Below are 19,795 nucleotides of genomic sequence, written 5' to 3' on the forward strand. Positions count from 1 at the left end.
TATCTTTATTGAATTTAGATATTCAATAGGAAATGCTGCATTTTCCGTCTGATTTGTACCATCACTTTGCACTGTGTATCAGCTGTAGTAGGTATACTCTTTCCGTGGAATTTTATCAATTATAAGATCATTTATTTGATCAACCACCTGATTTGTTGGTGTTAAACTAGCTCTTTCCCCTGGGTACTAATTTATCGAACGACATCTACAACATTTTAGGCACCTCGTCTCTTTCCAAACCTACCTCAGTCACCTACACATTCCCAAACAACCAGACAACAAGGGTGCAGGAGGGAAAAAGCGCAAGGAAATGATTGGAGCAAAAGTTAGTAACTAGTAAACCCAAGTAGAAACTCCATTAACAATATTCCAGAATATATAGTGTTACATACAACTCCTGACATCATAGTTTAACAGAACTAATCCATGAATATATGGAAGGGGCAAAGAAACTAGAAGGCTCAAACAAACTACTGATCATCTAAGATTCAATCACAAAAATACGTGATAAAATTCAACACATGGGGATTTTTGAACTATAGCGAGAATAGATTATGTTGCCATCCCTCTTGACTACACAATCCATTGTTCTTTAAGCCACCAGAATGGCTATTTAACGCATTTTGTAACTTTGGGTCCTTGAGACTGCACACCGTCGACCACTCAACGCATACTTGACAGTGATGTCAATATCACGAGGATTTTTCTTGTTTTGGGCTACAGTCATGCTCCCAGTTATAGTCTCCCCCTGGCATATTGTTAGCACGTCTTCTAGGTATAGGACTGTCTGCTTCCAGTGCGTCACCCGTGACTTAGGCCCTGTCCACAGTACATTTCAACACAAGGATCAGAAATATTACATACAAATTACTACATGGCCAACTAGTTGTCAACTTTTTCGAATAAAAACATTATTACATACAATTCCGTCAAAATAGTATAAAATGAAAGTAAAAAAAAATAATTAGGGTTAAATCTCAAAGTGATTACTGAAGTAAGTAACAGCCAAGTAACAAAATGTTCATTATTGTTACTGGGGTTTCTAATGCAACACTATACTAGTTAATAATGACAACCCTTTAGTTTAACCTGTTGACTGGAAGGAAAAAGTTAGGGCGCTAATGTGGCTGTACATTTCAATGGACTTGCATTTACAGATGTTAGAACTAAATTTTTTTTTAAAAAAAAGATTTTATTTTAAAATGATATTTATTTTTATATAAACAAAATCATGATAACTACTCCCTCAGGTCCTAAATATAGGACGTTTGCAGACAGTTCACACTTACTAAGAAGATTGTAAACTTTCACACGTTACTTTACTTTTGTATCTTGGAATTTGTTTTATCATTAAATTATAGTCTTATGCAACACTATACTAGTTAATAATGACAACCCTTTAGTTTAACCTGTTGACTGGAAGGAAAAAGTTAGGGCGCTAATGTGGCTGTACATTTCAATGGACTTGCATTTACAGATGTTAGAACTAAAATTTTAAATAAAAAAAAAGATTTTATTTTTCAATGATATTTATTTTTATATAAACAAAATCATGATAACTACTCCCTCAGGTCCTAAATATAGGACGTTTGCAGACAGTTCACACTTACTAAGAAGATTGTAAACTTTCACACGTTACTTTACTTTTGTATCTTGGAATTTGTTTTATCATTTAATTTTAGTCTTATGTTTTCAATGCCAACAGTAAAATTCTGGGTATATACTGAAGACTCACTGCTCTCCCTCTTTCTTCTACCTCATTCTTCTCCTATTTCATTAACCGCGCTTCGAAGTGGTCTTGTAATATTTCTAAAAAAAAAAATTTACAAAATATAATTTTGGATTGAATAAATGAAAACATTTTTAAAATAATATTAGAACTCTTGTTAAAGATGTTTACTCCCCGTAAGCCGCGCAGACTCGTTCACAAATTCAATATCATAAAATCATATCATCTATTAGTTAGTAATCAACTTTTATAATATCATGAAATTTAATTTAAACCTTTTAAAAGACTAGTTTAATTTATGACAACTTATTATTATTTTATTCTCTAATAAGAAACATCTATAACTACTATCTAATTTTTGTACGATTATTACTTATTCTATATATTAAAATTTTTAAAAAAAATAAATTTAATTGTTTAAAATTTGGGCATTTCTAGGAAAATATTAAGATTGGTAAATTTGAGAAAATTAGAAAAATAGATTTATACAATAAGAGATGCTGTCAGGAACTAGATTTTGTGTTTTGTATAATATGATTTGTTTGTGATTTTCTGTTTAAGTAAAGCAAGTAAAGGCAGGAAAAGCAGTAGAATGAGAACAGAGATAGAGAGAGATCAGAGAAATAAAGATTAGAGAGAAAGAGATCAGAGCTTAGGAGAGAGATAGAGATCAGAGATAGTGAGGAAAAAGACAAAGATTCAGTCATAGTCATAGAGGGAGAAAGTTAGAGAGAGAAGTGAGAGAGAGAGAGATTGGTGGAAACATTTCCATTTCATATATTTCATATCATGAACATTACATTCTGCAAACTATTTACAAGCATGGTTTAACAGAAAATGACTTAACTGCCCTTAGTAACACTAATACACAGTAACACTACTACTAGCACAGTAACACTACTACTAGTAACAGTCATCCTTCCTAACAACACTCCCTCCTTCCAAAACAACCATGTCCTCATGGTTTGTACTAGAACATGCAGTTGATTCCTTAGTAACAGTATCCTCAGGAATCCTGGACAAGGAATCTGCCACAATATTATCCTTTCCCTTTCAATAAAGAATAGTATAAGTGTATCCCATCAGCTTGCTTATCCACTTCTGCTGCAATAAATTGGTGACCTTCTGCTCTGTCAGAAACCTTAGGTGATTTGTCTTGATATAAAAATGTTTATCCATCAAGTAAGAACTCCATTTCTTAACTGCTGTCACCAAGGCAATCAGTTCCTTCTCATAAGCAGACATTGCTTGGCCCTTTAGGTTCCAAGGCTTTGCTCAAATAAGCTAAAGGCTTCCCATCTTGAGTCAAAACTGCTCCCAATCGCATATCAGAAGCATCAGTTTCAACAGTGAAATCTTTGTCATAGTTGGGAAGAACAAGAATGGGAGTACTTGACATAGCCTGTTTTAAGGCTTAAAAAGCTTGGAAGACCTCTTCAGTCCCATGGAAGTTGTCTTTTTGCGGAAAATTAGTTAAGGGCCTAACAATTAAGCCATACCCTTTGACAAACTTCCTATAGTAGCAAGTCAGCCCTAGGAACCCTCTTAACCTTTTAACAGTCCTAGGAACAGGCCAAGATAACATATCAGCAACCTTACCTTGATCAACTGCCACCCCTTCTCTACTGATAATATGACCTAGATATGCAACTTGATCCTTCATGAAGTCACATTTAGACATTTTAGCATATAACTGATGGGTTTTCATTAGTATAAAGACTTCCTCCAAATGCTTCAAATGTTCCTGACTGCTTTTGGAGTAAATCAGTATATCATCAAAAAACACCAAAACAGATTTCCTCAAATGTGGTGCAAATACTTTATTCATCAAGGCCTGAAAAGTGGCAGGGACATTGGTGAGGCCGAAAGGCATCACTATAAACTCATAGTGCCCAAAATGAGTCCTAAAAGCTACTTTCTCAATATACTTTGCGTTCATTCTCACTTGATGATACCCAGCCCTCAAGACTAGTTTAGTAAAATATGCTGCCCCCTGCAACATATTTAATAAGTCCTCTATCAAAGGAATAGAAAACTTATTCTTAATGGTTAATGAATTAAGTTTCCTGTAGTCTATAAAAAACCTCCAGCTACCATCTTTCTTCTTTACCGGCAATATGGGAGATGCAAATGGAGAGCCGCTAGGCCTGATGACCTCATTGTCTAGCATTTCAAGTACCAACCTTTCAATTTCAGCTTTCTGGTCATATGAGGTTTTGTAAGGTCTTATTGAGAAAGGCTGAGAACCTTCCTTTAGATCAATACCATGCTAAATGTCTCCATGAGGTGGTAACCCGTCTGGAGGTTGAAAAAGAACCTCATACTTCTTAATCAACTGTTGTAAGCACACTGTGTTCTTTAGGAGTAGAAATTTCCTCAACTTGGTTCACGGCGGGTTCAGGTCCAGAAGTAGCATATAAGACATACATCAGCCCATGCCCCTGTCTTTGACAGCTCCTGAAGAAGGCATTAGCCGTCATTCGTTGTAAAGAAGGCCTTGTTTCTTGTGAGTTACCTGTAGCATAATTGTTTGACCTCGATCTTGGAATTGCAATGTCAATTTCTTGAAATCAAATGTAACAGGTTCAAGTGTGCTCAGCCAATCCACTCCCATACTAGATCATAGTTACCCATTGGCAAGGTCTTAACAGTGGTTTTGAACTCATTCCGCCCCATTTTTCACTTAAACTATGTACATTCATAAATACTAATTAAATGATTACCATTAGCCACAAGCACCTTCATAGGGTTAATCTTCATCAGTTGACACTTGAGCCTGATGGCAGTTTGCTCATCCAGAAAACTATGTGTGCTTTCCCCATCAATCAACACTGAGAATTCTTTTTTGCCAATCAATCCAGTCATAGTAATGGTTTGATTGCTATGGTTCCCTTCAATGGCATGAACAGAATCCTCCATTGAAGTCTCCTTACCTGCTTCCAACTTATTTTTTCTTGATTTACTCTCAACTTGTTCTGTTTCCTTCTGCTTCTGATCTGCAGGACATGGACACAAAACTTTTTTTCAGCTTTGATCACCTTCATCTTGTAAGTGAGCCAAACTTCCAACCTTGCTCCCAGATGCACTGCTGACCTTATTGACAGAAGTCTTACCTTCCTTGATGTTTTTGCTTCTCTTAGATTCCACAATATGCCTAGCCTTCCTGTAGGCTATTTCAACTGATGTTGGGGTCAACAACACCACACCACAGCATTCCTAATATCAGCCTCCAATCCTCATAAGAAGCTTTCCAAGAAGAAATCTTCTGTCAGTTGAGGCATTTTTCCTTTAAGTTGCTCCATACATTTCTCAAACAGGTTGAGATAGTAATCTACTGTGGTAGTTTGCTCTGCTTAAATGTATCATATAAGAGCTCATGTTCCATACTCCCAAACCTAGCAGAGGATTGCAAGGTGAAATCATACCACTCCAGTTGTTTCCTTACTACAGTATACACCTGATACCACCTCCTAGCCACACCTTCAAGGTGCATCCCAGCCACAACAACTTTTTTAGAGTCTCCTACTTCAAAGATATCAAAGTAGTGCTCACAATCCTCTATCCATTCCTCCTTCCGTGAATTTAGGAAACTTAAGATTCAAATGTTGGAGTTGACTACAGTTGTTTCCTTTAATCACTATCTTATCTGCTGAATGTTGTTTTCCAAAAGGATTGACAAACACTTCTTTTCTCTTCTGCGTTTGTCTCTCCTGCAACATTCCAAACTTCTGTACAGCTAGCTCCATTAATTCCTCAACCTTATCAAGTTTTTGACTAGTTTCCTCCCTATGCATCAAAAACTGTTGTTGGACCTCTTGCATCAGCTCATTATAAGATTTCTCCTTCATTTCATTCAGCCATTCCACCATAATTCCTCAAAAACTTCTAACTAGCAAGTATATAATAACTCTTGCTGATCTCTGATTATCAAACCAACATTTAACTACAAATGTTCAATCAAATGTAATTTACAACTTAGATCAGCAACAAATTCACAATCTTCGGTAATTGCTACAGATCTAGACTGAAATTCAACAAACTCGGTAGTAGAGAACAATTATCAAACACTTGGAGTGCAGAACAAGTAATATCAGAAAACTGCTGGGATTTCTTCCATTCTGGACTCACTCAACTCGCCTTAGAGTGCTCAACACGTTTGAAGCTGTGGCTTGATCAAAAATAGAGCTCTGATACCAAATCTGTCAGGAACTAGGTTTTGCGTTTTGTATTTTATAATTTGTTTGTGATTTTCTGTTAAAGTAAAGAAGTAAAGGGAGGAAAAGTAGTAGAATGAGAACAGAGATAGAGAGAGATCAGAAACAGAGATTAGAGAGAAAAAGATAAGAGATTAGGAGAGATAGAGTGAGGAAGAAGACAGAGATTCAGTTATGGATAGAGAAAGTTGTTGGGGTTAAACCTAATATGTGATATAGGCTTGATGAAGACATAATTAGATTGGGTAATAATTGTATTTGTTGACAATTATTATCATAATGGGATTGAGTAATAATTGTATGTGTTGACAATTATTATCATAATGGGAATGGGTAATAATTGTATGGTTAGACAATTTTTATTATAATCAGATTCGGTATGTCTTGATATATACATAGTCATGTTATTGTTTTGACGTATGCTTAAGAGATGTAGTCGTCTTAGGTATCGTGTGAAAGATGCTTGAGCATTGGTTGGCTCAAGTATCAGTTTGGGACACCATTGAGGTGTTATGTATTGATGTATTATTGATAATTATTTTGATTAATAATACAAATTGGGACGTGGGTTTTTCATGTCAAATATATTGTTGTGTGTTTGTGTGCGTACTCTGTATTGGTAGAATTGAATCTCGAATGTGTGTGTGTTTCCTCCGAACAAGTGGTATCAAGAGGCAAGGTTCAGGTTCGTGATGAATTGGGCTGGAGGAACGTTCAAGGTTCAATTGGTATGGTGGAGTACGTTGATGGATTTACTGACAAAGTTACGTGCGGTATGGCGGTTGACTTGCACCGTGGATCAATTCATTCGGACTCGAGATGGAAGATGGACGGGATCATTGCAATAGTTTCGATGGTTTGATGGTTGATCAACCACGTGAAAAATTTTGGATGATACTCGTGATGTTCTTCAAAAGAAGCCGAAGGATTGTGAAAGCAAGGATCGGGTGACACAATGCTGAAAGGAGGCACTCGTGGTAAATGCACGTAATTTTGTGGATGGATATGCCGTTAGGATGAATAACGGTAGTTTGGAGTTATTGGAGGTCACTATACGGGTCTTAGTGATTCTCAAAAGTTGGAAGAACGAGATGAATGGATTCTTGTTCGAGGGGAGGCATCGGCGAACGGACGTTGATGTTTTGAGTATTGGGTTGAAGGGGAATTGGGTTGAAGGGGAGGGTTGTTGGGGTTAAACCCAATATGTGATATGGGCTTGGTGATACAAGACATAATTAGATTGGATAATAATTGTATTTGTTGACAATTATTATCATAATGGGATTGAGTAATAATTGTATGTGTTGACAATTATTATCATAATGGGAATGGGTAATAATTGTATGGTTAGACAATTTTTATTATAATCAGATTCGGTATGTCTTGATATATACATAGTCATGTTATTGTTTTGACGTATGCTTAAGAGATGTAGTCGTCTTAGGTATCGTGTGAGAGATGCTTGAGCATTGGTTGGCTCAAGTATCAGTTTGGGACACTATTGAGGTGTTATGTATTGATGTATAATTGATAATTATTTTGATTAATAATACAAATTGGGACGTGGGTTTTTCACGTCAAATATATTGTTGTGTGTTTGAGTGCGTACTCTGTATTGGTAGAATTGAATCTCGAATGTGTGTGTGTTTCCTCCTAACAAAAGTTAGAAAGAGAAGTGAGAGAGAGAGAGAGATTGGTGGTAACATGTTTCATATATTTCATATCCCGAACATTACATTCTGCAAGCTATTTATAAGCACGGTCGAACAGAAAATGACTTAACTACCCTTAGTAACACCGATACACAACAACACTACTACTAATGCTTACTTTAAGTATATTTGTCTTTACATTAATGTAATTGAATTGTAAAATAATGCTTACTTTAAGTATATTTGTCTTTAAATTAATAGGAAAAATTATATAACACAAATATTTTTTTACTGTGGACCCGTACAATATATGTGACAACTACTGGCTAGAGGTGCATATTGTTTTGACTTTTGCATTGTTTTAAGAACACAGACTTTTAAAGGTAATTTATTGGTTATTAGTGGTTATAATATTATTATTTTATTTTATTAAATAAATTGTCCGTGATATTTAGAGAAGTTATTTTAATTGAGAGAAATAAAAAAGGTAACGTGTTATAGTTGTTATAATTCGATTACTAAGGCTAATAAAACTTTTAAGTAAAACACGGGTAATTCAGTAAATTCAGCGTGTACCAAAAAACTATTTATGAATCTCAGATACTCTTTTTGGATCTCAAAAAATAGATAAAAAAACTGGGGATAGCAGGTAACGTACGAAAACTTTCAATGTTTTGTTTTTTATATTTTTGACTCTTGCATTGTTTTAAGAACAAAGAGTTTTTACATTGTCTTAAACGATGAGATTGTCGTTGTCGTCGAGGAAGAAGTATAATGATGCTAAGTTGTTCTTGTAAAACAGTTAAGAATTTATGGATTGTTAAAGTCAAGAAGCTTAACAAAGTTTTTAAGTAAAACAATAATTAAATAAAATAAACAATTAAGTAGCTGAAAAAGGTAATTTATTAGTTATTGGTGGTTATTGTTTATTAGTTATTAGTGGTTATAATATTATTATTCTATTTTGTTAAAAAAACGTGTCCCTGATATTTAGAGAAATTGTTTAAATTGAGAGAAATAAAAAAGGTAACATATTATAGTTGAAAACGATTTTATTCGTTTTCTATTATAATTCGATTAATAAGGCTAATAAAAATTTTAATTAAAATAAGGGTAATTCAGTAAATTCCGCGTGTACCAAAAAACAGGTACCGTACCAAAACTTTTAATATTTCATCTTTTATATAATAGTAATAGATCTATAATTAAAATTATTGGGATAACTTGTGATTGTAATTTAGTAGGATAAGTATAATATATCTAGTAGTTTAACAATTTAGTAGTTTAGCGGATATATAACACTATTTTTTTTATTTTTTAATAATATCATAAATTTTGGTTATAGTTTAGTAGGATAAGTAGACTATGTCTAGTAGTTTAATAATTTAGTTGTTTAACGGATATATAACACTATTTATTTATTATTTTAATAACCAAATTTGGAGATAACTGTTGAACCAAATTATACCCCATTCCGATATGCACGGGTTCCTGTTAATATTTTAAATTTTTATTTATCCCGTCATATTATATTTTTAAAATATTTATATAAATTAAATGATTATAAATTTATAATAAAAATAATTAGATAACCTGTGGTCATAATTTAGTAGAATAAATATACTATTTCTAGTAGTTTAACAATTTAGTAGTTTAGTAGATATATAACACTATTTATTTATTTTTTTAATAATAGGATAAGTTGTATTCGTAGTTTAGTAGGATAAGTACACTATATTTAATAGTTTAACAATTTAGTAGTTTATTAAATATATAACACTATTTATTTATTTTTGTAATAATCAAAATTAGGGAATAACCGTGAACCAAATTATACCTCATCCCGGTTATTATAGTATAGTATAGATTCTTTGTTTTTACTAGTATTTTTTGTCAAGGTTTTACTAGTAATTTTATGTATAAATTATTTGTACTTCTTTATCCGAACATTATTCAATTCAACTTTAAACAATTATTTAATAATTTTCCAAAAAAATAATATTTACTAACTTATAAGTATAATTTACCAAAAACTTACATATAAGTAAATTATCAGAACACATTATTAACTTACAAATGACTATTTACTTATCACTTATTGTCACTTATCCTATATAAGAAAAAATAACTTATCATAAGATGACCCAAACGGGCCCTAAATAACTTATCTTATGCCTTATATAGGATAAATTTGCTACTTGATTGCCACTTGGAAAATCTACTTCATTGATATTTTGATATATAAGTTAAATAGACGTTGGCAGTCTTGTTTAACTGAATATGTCAAAAGAAAAGAGAGCTCACGTGTAGGTCAACTCTTTTATGCCAAATCTATATTTTGAATTAACGGTAATGTCATTGTTGGTCAATAAAGTGGACCCCGATAACTTTAATGAACATTTTGATATTAGGCTCTCAGTTCAGTGCATTGAGATTTAACACACAATATTGAAACCAGTTCCTCCTATATTGTCCACTTTCGATTTGCAGTAGTATCACAAGCAGAAGGACATCTCAGAGGCAACGCATTAGATTAAAGCATATGATAACAAATTGGAGCATTTTCAAATAATCCGAGAAAGAGACAAACCTGTTGAGAAGCCTGTCAATTTATGACACTGAGTAAATGACACGTCGAAGTATGCTACAAGAGCGTGAATGTAATCATCACGTTCTGCTGTGAGCTTAAAAGGAGCAGTAAAGGAAGCATCGCCCATTGTCATCTTTGATATGTTCATGGTCTGCGAAAATAAATGTTGCATCACAATTTTGGGGAAGTATATTATACTCGCATATTCTTCCACAACCAATAACAAGAAAAGCAGATGCAGCACGAATAGAGGTCAGAATAAAAAATATAGTAGGAAATCTGACTTTGAGCAGCTGGCAATTTGTAACAATCTGCTTCTGGTCAACTGAGTCAACAAGAGGTTCGATCATAGATTGCTTCCTGATGCAGCTCATGTCAAACCCATATACATTGTTCCAAACTGCAGTTGCATAACGATTACAAATTAAGCACCAAAATGATAATACGACATCACAACTATATCACTTACAGGTCTGCACATGAAAATTAGAACAAGAAGCGGTAAGCTCACAATCAATTTTGTCTTCTTTGTACTCAGCATCCTCAATTGCTGTCAAATAGAGAGCAGCTTTATCAGGTAGCACAAGTCCATTGTTAACCTGTAAACAAATGAATGGAGATACATAATTATAACAGATCTAACTTAAAACTTCAAAATGTACTAGAGAAACAACTCATCTACAAACCCTATGTTTAGCCTATTTCATTAATTAATTGTCTGCTCATTGGGTATTGGGCACACCTAAAACAAATTTTTAAAAAAGGTCACAATATTTAAATTGACCAATGCATTGCTTTACCTGCCATTTTAATGTGTAATTTAATGTGTAATGTTCAGACAGAGCCAAAATTTGATAAAAGATCATATCCTGCCCAAACAAACATTCTAATAGTCACGTATCATCTCTAAATCCACTCAACAAGAAATAAAATGCCATAAGAGATCATTGGACTAACAAGAAAACAATAAAAACAAGGGCACAGGTAAATGTGTCATACACAACGACCCACACACATAACTGCACTTCTATCTGAAACCAAGGCATCATTCTAGTATTACAATTACTCTAATATAATGTGGTGTACTAATTTTGAATAATTAACAGCATTGTATCCTGAAACTTCCTTCGCTTCCCTGACACCATGGATAATTTTTAATAAAAAAAATGTTTCCCAAACTGATGTATCTGTCCTATATAAGGAGTACCTATAATAGAAGCAAGTTAGAAGATATAGAATGGCTCTACCGAAAATTTATTTGAAAGATGACCAAGTATATTAAATTGCAGACTTAAACATTTCAATCATCCATTCTCAATATTGGTCAAAATAAAAGATTTATCTACTATGTGCATGTATGTGCGCACCAAGAAACTTTCTCATGCTACCCGTTCAGCTACAAACTACACCAAAAGCAAGAAGTTCTAGTGCAAAAGAAATCATAACTTTCTAAAGGTAAAAAGTGTTGGATACAAAAAAGCAACTTACTAGCCACTTATCCCGAGCATATAGAACCGAATTAAGCATGTTTTCATACAGCAAGAAATAACCCATCCATTCGGAAATTATGATATCCACTTGCAGAACTGGAAGCTCAATTTCCTCGATTTTTCCCTTCAAAACTGTTATTACTATTACTCCAACACAAGGAGAACAGAGATTCAGATAAATTAATCATAGGTAAAACACACAAACAAAATAAACTTTAGTCATTTATAGCAATAGTAATTAGTATCTAAAGCACCGAGGACAAAAAAAAGGCACTACCATTTGAAAATCCATTAGCTTTAACAATTTCCTGTGCCATGTCCGCCATCTGAGAGCACTCAACCTGAAAAGAATGAGCTAATAGGTCAACTACTGTAATTCTACAGACTACTCCCTCTGTTTTTTTTATTTGTCGTTTTGACTTTTGCACATATTTCAATGTGCTTTGACCGGCTAGTTAAAATTATCGCTTGTAAAATTTTCTTTTTATAAATAAAAGTAGACAACTTATATTTTTAATTCGCAAAAAGAAAATTTTTAAAAAGATATTTTTAACTAGCTGGTCAAATCACATTGAAATGTGTGCAAAAGTCAAAGCGACAAATAAAAAAAACAGAGCGAGTATTAAACTACATCAAACTGAGATTTCTCTGAAGATCGGAGCATATCCGCTCAACTTTTCTTTTTTATGCATCTAATGAACAACCCTGGTAGACAATTTTGAAAGAAATGGTGACTTTAAAATTTGAATGCAGAAAGAACTATAAGCATATGATGCAGGACCGCGGGTCAAAACGCCCAAAGAAAGTATTTGGGAACAATACAATAGGCTTTGGAAATCCATTTATTAGCATATTATAGAATAAGTTAAGTATATAATTATTGCTCATATATATTTTAGAGTCAATAGTTTATTTAGGAATGTAGATTATTATATATATAGTACTTTCATCATTATAATTCAGCAGTGATTAATATTGCTGAGAATTATATTGAGAGTTGCTTTTGAACATCTCTTGCGAGAGAATTCTACCCTAACCCTAAATCAGCCTCCATGACTTCCAAATCCTATTGTATTGTTCCCAAATACTTTTTTCGGGCTTTTTGACAGGCAGACCTGCATCAGCATACTTCCCCGAGCAACATCTATGGCAGAAACTTCTAATGCTATAAATAATAATATTAATCTACGAGATAATCATCAAAATACAACAAATATAATATTTTGGAATTTACCAAGCAGAAGATGATTAAAGAAATCTAAATAATACTACACATTAGTAAACTATATCTGAAACAACTTATTAGATACTTGTTTCAAGTTTTGAATAAGAATGTTATTCATACACACAGTAAACATGACTGAGAAAATGCTAACTTACCGCATATACATGTTTTGCCCCCACTTTGGCACAGAAGAGAGATAATATAGCTGTCCCAGCACCTACATCGAGTACAATCTTGTCCTTCAACAGAAAGCTATTCTTATAAATCACATTTTGGTAAGTCTTGGTTCTCACTTCGTCCTTCAACATCTCCTGCAACATAATGAAGTTACAAGTGAATATAACATGCGATTCTAAACAGAAAACAGGAAAGAAAAAGTTGTTAAAGAATTACAATCTATACTGGAATCATACTTACTAATGCAGCAGTGATTTTAAGTTCCTATTGTAAAACTTAATAGTTACTAATACTTGCTGATAATTGAGAAAAACGAATTAGTTTAGTTGTAACTTGTAATTCAAATTACAAGGGGGGCAAATGCAAATTAAATAAAAAAAAAGAAAAGAAAAAAAGAGGCTTACTTCATGAATACCAAAGTGAGAATAAGAATCGAAGTAATAGTCAGCGCTAGTTTGGTCACACATGGCAGAATCTTCCTCCTCCTCGCTAACACTAGTAGCTGCTGTTATGTCATTGTCATCTGAAGAGTAGGAGAATTTTATTTTCGATGCTTTCTTTCCATCATTCATCCCTCTCTCCTCCCTCTCGCTCTCTTGCCCTGCCCTAATTGCCCTCCTCACTCACTCCTAGTGCTAGGCGGTAGCCGCTCCCCCGCTTCGCCTCTGCCTTTTATTTATTAGGTTTTATATCAAATTGTTCGTCGAACTCCTTAAAATATATCAAGCAATAATCAATTTCTACGGCGACTCATTTAAATCACTAAAATACTTGTATATAAAAATTTTGTACTCAATAACGTATATTTTACGTATATTTTTGCCGAGAGATAAACAAATGAAAATAAAATTAAAACTAAACATTTAACACGTGATCGGAGACATTAAAAAAGTAAAAAAAATGGAATTTCTCACCGGGAAAAAGCCAGATGAGAAAGTGGCACTCAAGTTTGCTCATAAACTATAATAATCATATAAGATATAGGTCTTATATATATACATACACGAGGTCACGTTTGCAGTTCAAACAAATATATTAGTCGTTAGGTGCCAACTAATCAAAGAAATACACGTTACTGGCCAACATTTCCGTTTAAAAATTTTAAAAAATCTAACGGACTGATATATACTAGTATTTTAGTGGTTTAAATGAGTCGCCGGGGAGATTAAGTAGCTACTTGATATATTTTAACGACTTCGGTGGGTACTTTAATATAAAACTCTTTATTTATTCCACCACAATTAATAATATGGTGCCGTATTACCCCCGCTCACTCTCGCTCAATAATTTGGCTCTATTGTGACGTGGGATGAGGCAATAACTAGTTTTAAAAAAATTGGGTTATTAAATAATAAGTGAGGTGATAATTTGTCGATGCAGATGTTTGGAAGAAATCTAGTATTGGTTGTGGTCGGAATTTGAGCGGCCGCCGGTGCTAGGGATGAGCGTGGTTTGGTGCGGTTTCGACTGAAAACAAAACTGTAACTACAATCATTTGGTTTCAAAAATCTGAAACCAAAACCGAACCGAACACCGTTGATGCGGTTTTGGTTTTTAGTTGTGATTTCGGTTTAAGGTGGTGTGGTTTTGGTTTTGAAACCAAATTAAGTTTAATTTAATTAAAATATTGTACAATTTAAACATTGTAAATAAATGTGTAGTACAAAAACATGTCACCCTGCTTCCAAAAGTATGCTCTTGCTTTGTTGGCTACTCAGTCACACCTAGTACAAATTTTTAGTTCAAGATGTTGCTTATATGTTGTTAGGAAATGAATAACACACAGAGCGGGGGTGAATGTGTTTTACTGTTTTTAGGCTTTTCTTGAATGTTTATGGTTGAACAAAGTAAATTAATTCTTGTAGTGAAATGTGTTCATGCAGAATTTGAGCTTGCAGAAAATAAAGAACACGGATCTTCAAAACTCACTTAATTTTATATTAAAATTAAGACTGTTTTGCTATAAAATTTCTAGGCTCTTTATTGATAAAGAGCTTTGCTTCTTCTTGAGAATTTTACAAGAAATTTGATCTAAATTGTTACAACTGACTAAAGAACCAGTGTTAACTTTATAACTTAGTTAACTGCTGGTTTACACGGTGTGTAATAAGACATGCTATTAACTTTTCTAAACTGTCACTTGTCATTTCTATTTATAGAAAAGTAAATCTTCCATTTCTGGCTTAGCATATCTTTAACATCTCATGTTCACTTTGATCTTCCTCTGTCAGTTAATCTTCACCATTGATCTTGCACATTCTTCAAGCTGCTTTTTGTAGACTTGACAATCCAGCTGTTGGATTGTTTGTTGATTGTTTATCTTGGAAATTGAAATGATCTGCAATTTTGTACTTTGATATTGTACATCGAGATCTCCAGTTTAGATCTATAGAGCACTTGACATCTTGATAAGTATATTGGCTTATCAAGTTCTCTAATACTCTATATTGGGTTTGGCTTGTAGAGGTCTTCAGTTCTCTATAAGAGAATTTAGGCTTGTTGAGATCTCTAGTCTTCACATCTTCACTTTGACTTATCGATAATTTTTAGTTATCTAGTGACTTCTTGACATCCCAGAGTTCTCTAGTCAAATTTTAACTTGTCGATATCTCTGAGTTCTCTAGTGAATTTTGACTTATCGATATCTCTGAGTTCTCTAGTGGAACTTGACATATCGATAACTCAGAGTTCTCTAATGAATATAGACTTGTCGATAACTCTGAGTTCTCTAGTAAAAAAGTGACTTGTCGATATCTCCAATCTTCAGTTCTTCAATTTGGCTTGTCGATATCTTTCTGAGTTCTCTAGTAGCTTTCCTGACTTCTCTATAAGTCATTCTGGAGTTCTCGAATGACTCTCTATAACATTAAATCTGTGACTTATAGAGATCTTGACTTAGAGTATTTTTCTCCAAACAGATTTATTCAACTCCAAACTTCTTTAAAATTCTTCTGAGGCATGATCTTCTTGATCTTCTTCCAGATAGAATCCTTAGGCTTGATATTTTTTCAGGAAAAAGACTTCAGTCTGCTCCTTTGCATTTTTACAGACTTTATGCAAACTAAGATAACAACATAACTTACTTAGGGTTGACCCCAAACTTAGCTGATTACTAAAAATAACAGTTCATTAATCTCCTCTTTAGATCAGATGTCCATTTGACTTGCTTCATACTTTGATCAGGGACACTAATGATATTGTTATCTTCAATGATCTTTGACATCATCACTTATATATTACAATCTCCCCCAACTTATTCATTATGGAATTATGCACAAGTTCTGATAGATGATGTCAAAACTCTAACTAAATGCAGAAGTCAATCTCCCCCAACTTGTCTTCTTTTGTGAATTGCATTTAGATTTAATCTTCTCTCCCTTTATCAAGAAGAGGGTATTAGTGTCTAGCAACATCCATCCAGCTGTTTCTGCATATAGAAATATTCTCCCCCTTTTTGACATTATCTCCAGATAGAAAGATCCGGCTAGATGCACATTGTTCAAGCTTTTGTCATTGTCCATTTAGAACACTGTCTACAGGTTCAAGTTTCAGTGATATCTGTAGTGATGATTTCATCAAGTGGAATAGGAGTTTTACTTAGATTTGTAGAAGAAGTCTGTCAGTAACAAAAGTCCTAAGCTCTCTGTTTTTTTGAATAAGTAGTCTCACTACTTCTCACTGCACTAGTCTCATGACTTTTAAGAGTCAGAGTTTCCTCACAAGGAATACTAAATCCAGACACTCATCTACCTCTCCTTTTTCCAGGAAAGATCCTGCCTCTCTTATTTTCTGTTTCTCTCTCAATCTTTTCTCTCATCCTCACATGAAAGGCTCAATTGTTGTTTGACTTGCAGAAATAAGATGTGGCTGAGAAGAGTTATCTGTGATCATATGATTAGGGGTAATCCATATAGGTCTAATCATACTCATTTCATCAGAAGAGTGAATACCAGTTTGAGGTTGTGAGGTGGATGGTTCTTCGGAAACACCTGTGACTAGGGTCACAGTTTAACTTAGTAATTGCTTTGTGGTTTTGACAGTGTGTTGTCCTCCACTTATAGTGGGAACCTCCAATTGAATTGGATGGGATTTGACTGGGTTACTGTCATGTACACCAACCTCAAACCCTTGTGTGTCTTGCAACACAATGGAACTTAAATGTGCTATACTTTCCTTTCTCATGACAGTATCATAGGCAATTGTACTTCTAGCTTCGACTGCTAAGGTAACATCTGCTAGAGTTATGAGGGGAGTTGTTCCTTCTTGAGGAACCTCTAAATGAATTGGAGAGGATTTAGATACTACCCCCAAACCTTTCAGTATGTGAAGACTATTTTGCACATGAAGGTGCATTAGAGATATTTATGGGATCTTTAGTGAAAACTGATGAATTCCCAATGTTTGTGGTGGTTTCTTTTCTCAAACAACAAAATAACTGAAGAACATTTTGAAGTTTCTCTCCTTTTATAAAATAGGTTTCTTTTGAGAGTCACCTGAGTGGGATTGTGTTTGAGTTTGTGTTTGTGTTGTTGTGCCTGGGTGAACTGCAGTTTGATTTTGAAATGTTTTAGCTGCAGTTTAGCACAAATACCAGTTGATTGATTATCTGAATTTCCTGTTGTTGTCTGAATAGATTGTGTTGGACCTGTAATTCATTGAACATATGTAACTTTTTGGAGTTTAATTAGACATATGGATTGTAAGATATTTAGTTGCAAGCATTATTACATAAAAGATAATAATTAATTCAGATATAAACACATAGCAATCATTACACAAAAAAATGATAGAAAATAAGTAGAATTTTCATTAATAATGGAAATAGAGTACATTAAGATATATATTTCAACAAGTAAATCCTAATCCTAACTACTCTAGTTTTTGCTTCTTCTTCTCGGCCTCTATCCTCCTTGCCCAGCGCTAGTAAGCTCTGGACATGGAGTATGAAAGAGATATGATTCTCTCCTGCAACTCCAGAGCAGGAAGACGTTGCTGCTCAGCCACCATGGCACGTCTCTCCTGCTCCAGAGAGACTTCTCCTTCAAAGAAAAGGAAGTTTATCTTATCGTCCCACGAGAGTTCGTCAAAGACGTCAAGTGGAACATCAAAGGGGCTGCAAACAATCCCCCTGATATGGACACGCAGTCCGAAAGGGTCATAGTAGATTTGGTTGTCAGCTAAATGATGAGCGGGTTGATAAACTTTATTGATAAGCTTGTAGAAGACTGGGGCAGCCAGTGGAGAGAGAGATGAACAAGAAGTGAGGTTAGGATGCTTGTTGAGAAAGAGAGTAGTGATGAATAATGAAGAGAGAAGGGTTTGAATTTATAGAAGGAGAAAAGAAAGAAACCAAGAGACTCTTGAATTGCCCGGTTAATAAGTGTAATAATCACACAAGCAAAATTTACGAGTATCCAGACAGTTAGAAGTGACTAGTTACTATTTTCCATGCAAGTACTCAAGAATCTTAGTTCACTTTCTAGGTTAACTATTCTCCATGTAAATAAACAAGTACTCCCAACACAAAAAGTAACCCTTCCTATCAGCAAAATATTTTACTAGCTAACTCATCAAAACAAATACTGATAAGGAATTATTTTGAATAAATTCAAAACACATAATTAGCATATAGTCAAATAAATTTAACTATTATCAGTATTCTCAAAACATCACATATAATGTACTAGTCTACTTACATTAGACTAACATATTACATATTTTAAAAAAAATTGCACATAAGCACGTAAATGTGTCAATAAGTCTGAGTAATTATAGACAAAGTATGTCAAAAGTATTTTGCTGAACATAATTTATGAATTAAATTATTTCAGTTTTTCATACTTTTTACTTCTTTTGATCTGTTATTTATTAACTTCATATATTTAGGATATGAATTAATAAATATTCATTTTTCTTAGAATTTTGAGAAATTCCAAGTTAAAATATGTATCGAGAAGTCTGGGTATTTATAGAAAAAGTAAATGACTTGTCGAGAACTCAAAATAGACATTTGGAGTTTGTTATCGAGAAGTCATTTTAAGAAATGAAGTACATATCGAGAAGTCATTTTAAATTACCCTTTCGAGATGTCAAATAAATATCCAGTTTGTCCAAAAAGTGGACTGAACTAATTTTAACTTTTATTTGAATAAATTCAAAATAAAATTAGAATAATTTTTCCAAAAGTATTTTACCAAAATAATTTATTAATTTAAATTATCTCAGTTCCGAGTTATTGATAAGAAAAAAATTGTACTTGTAGAGAACTCTGTGAATAAACACTACTAGAAAACTCTACAAGAACTTATCGATAAGTCTTTTTTTAAGCCTATCGAGAAGTCACTCGAGAAGTCAGTAAATTGACTTATCGAGGACTCACTCAAGAAGTCCTAAAATGAGTTGTCGAGAAGTCAATTTTTACTTATCGAGAACTCAGTTCTCTATATACTTTTGGTTTTGTAATTCTGCCTTGCGTTAATTTTACATATTGAGAATGTAAATTAACACCTGAGCGGTTTACTTAGAATTTGAAAATTTTCAAGTTAAATTTGAATTTGAAAAAGAAATATGCAGAGATTTCTGAAATATTCATAATTCATATTTCAGTTAATTTCCAATTGAATCAAATTAATTTTAATTTACTAGAGATTAATCTGCTGCAAAACATTAGCCGAGTTCTTGCCTTAAGATGAAGAGTTAAGCATTCCAATTTCACCTA

The 19,795-nt window shown here is 33.5% G+C and overlaps 1 protein-coding gene across 2 annotated transcripts; it reads right to left on the reverse strand.

The window, feature by feature from the left end:
• Window positions 1-330: 330 nt before the first annotated feature.
• Window positions 331-13,749, reverse strand: LOC141708089 (protein arginine N-methyltransferase 1-like). 2 transcript variants are annotated; one of them, XM_074511567.1, is made up of 9 exons: window positions 13,482-13,749; window positions 13,056-13,211; window positions 11,953-12,016; window positions 11,674-11,816; window positions 10,986-11,054; window positions 10,697-10,784; window positions 10,470-10,585; window positions 10,186-10,336; window positions 331-819 (listed from the first exon to the last, which is right to left on the reverse strand). In XM_074511567.1, exons 1-9 carry the CDS (start codon window positions 13,647-13,649, stop codon window positions 614-616), a joined length of 1,161 nt encoding a protein of 386 aa, XP_074367668.1. In that variant the 5' UTR covers window positions 13,650-13,749; the 3' UTR covers window positions 331-613. The 2 variants fall into 2 exon arrangements, with proteins under 2 accessions (XP_074367668.1, XP_074367669.1); XM_074511568.1 differs by lacking the exon at window positions 10,986-11,054 and having other exon boundaries at window positions 13,482-13,747.
• Window positions 13,750-19,795: the final 6,046 nt, after the last annotated feature.

The sequence above is a fragment of the Apium graveolens genome, chromosome 2 (genome assembly GCF_009905375.1).
Source record: "Apium graveolens cultivar Ventura chromosome 2, ASM990537v1, whole genome shotgun sequence".
Classification (NCBI taxonomy): Eukaryota; Viridiplantae; Streptophyta; class Magnoliopsida; order Apiales; family Apiaceae; genus Apium; species Apium graveolens.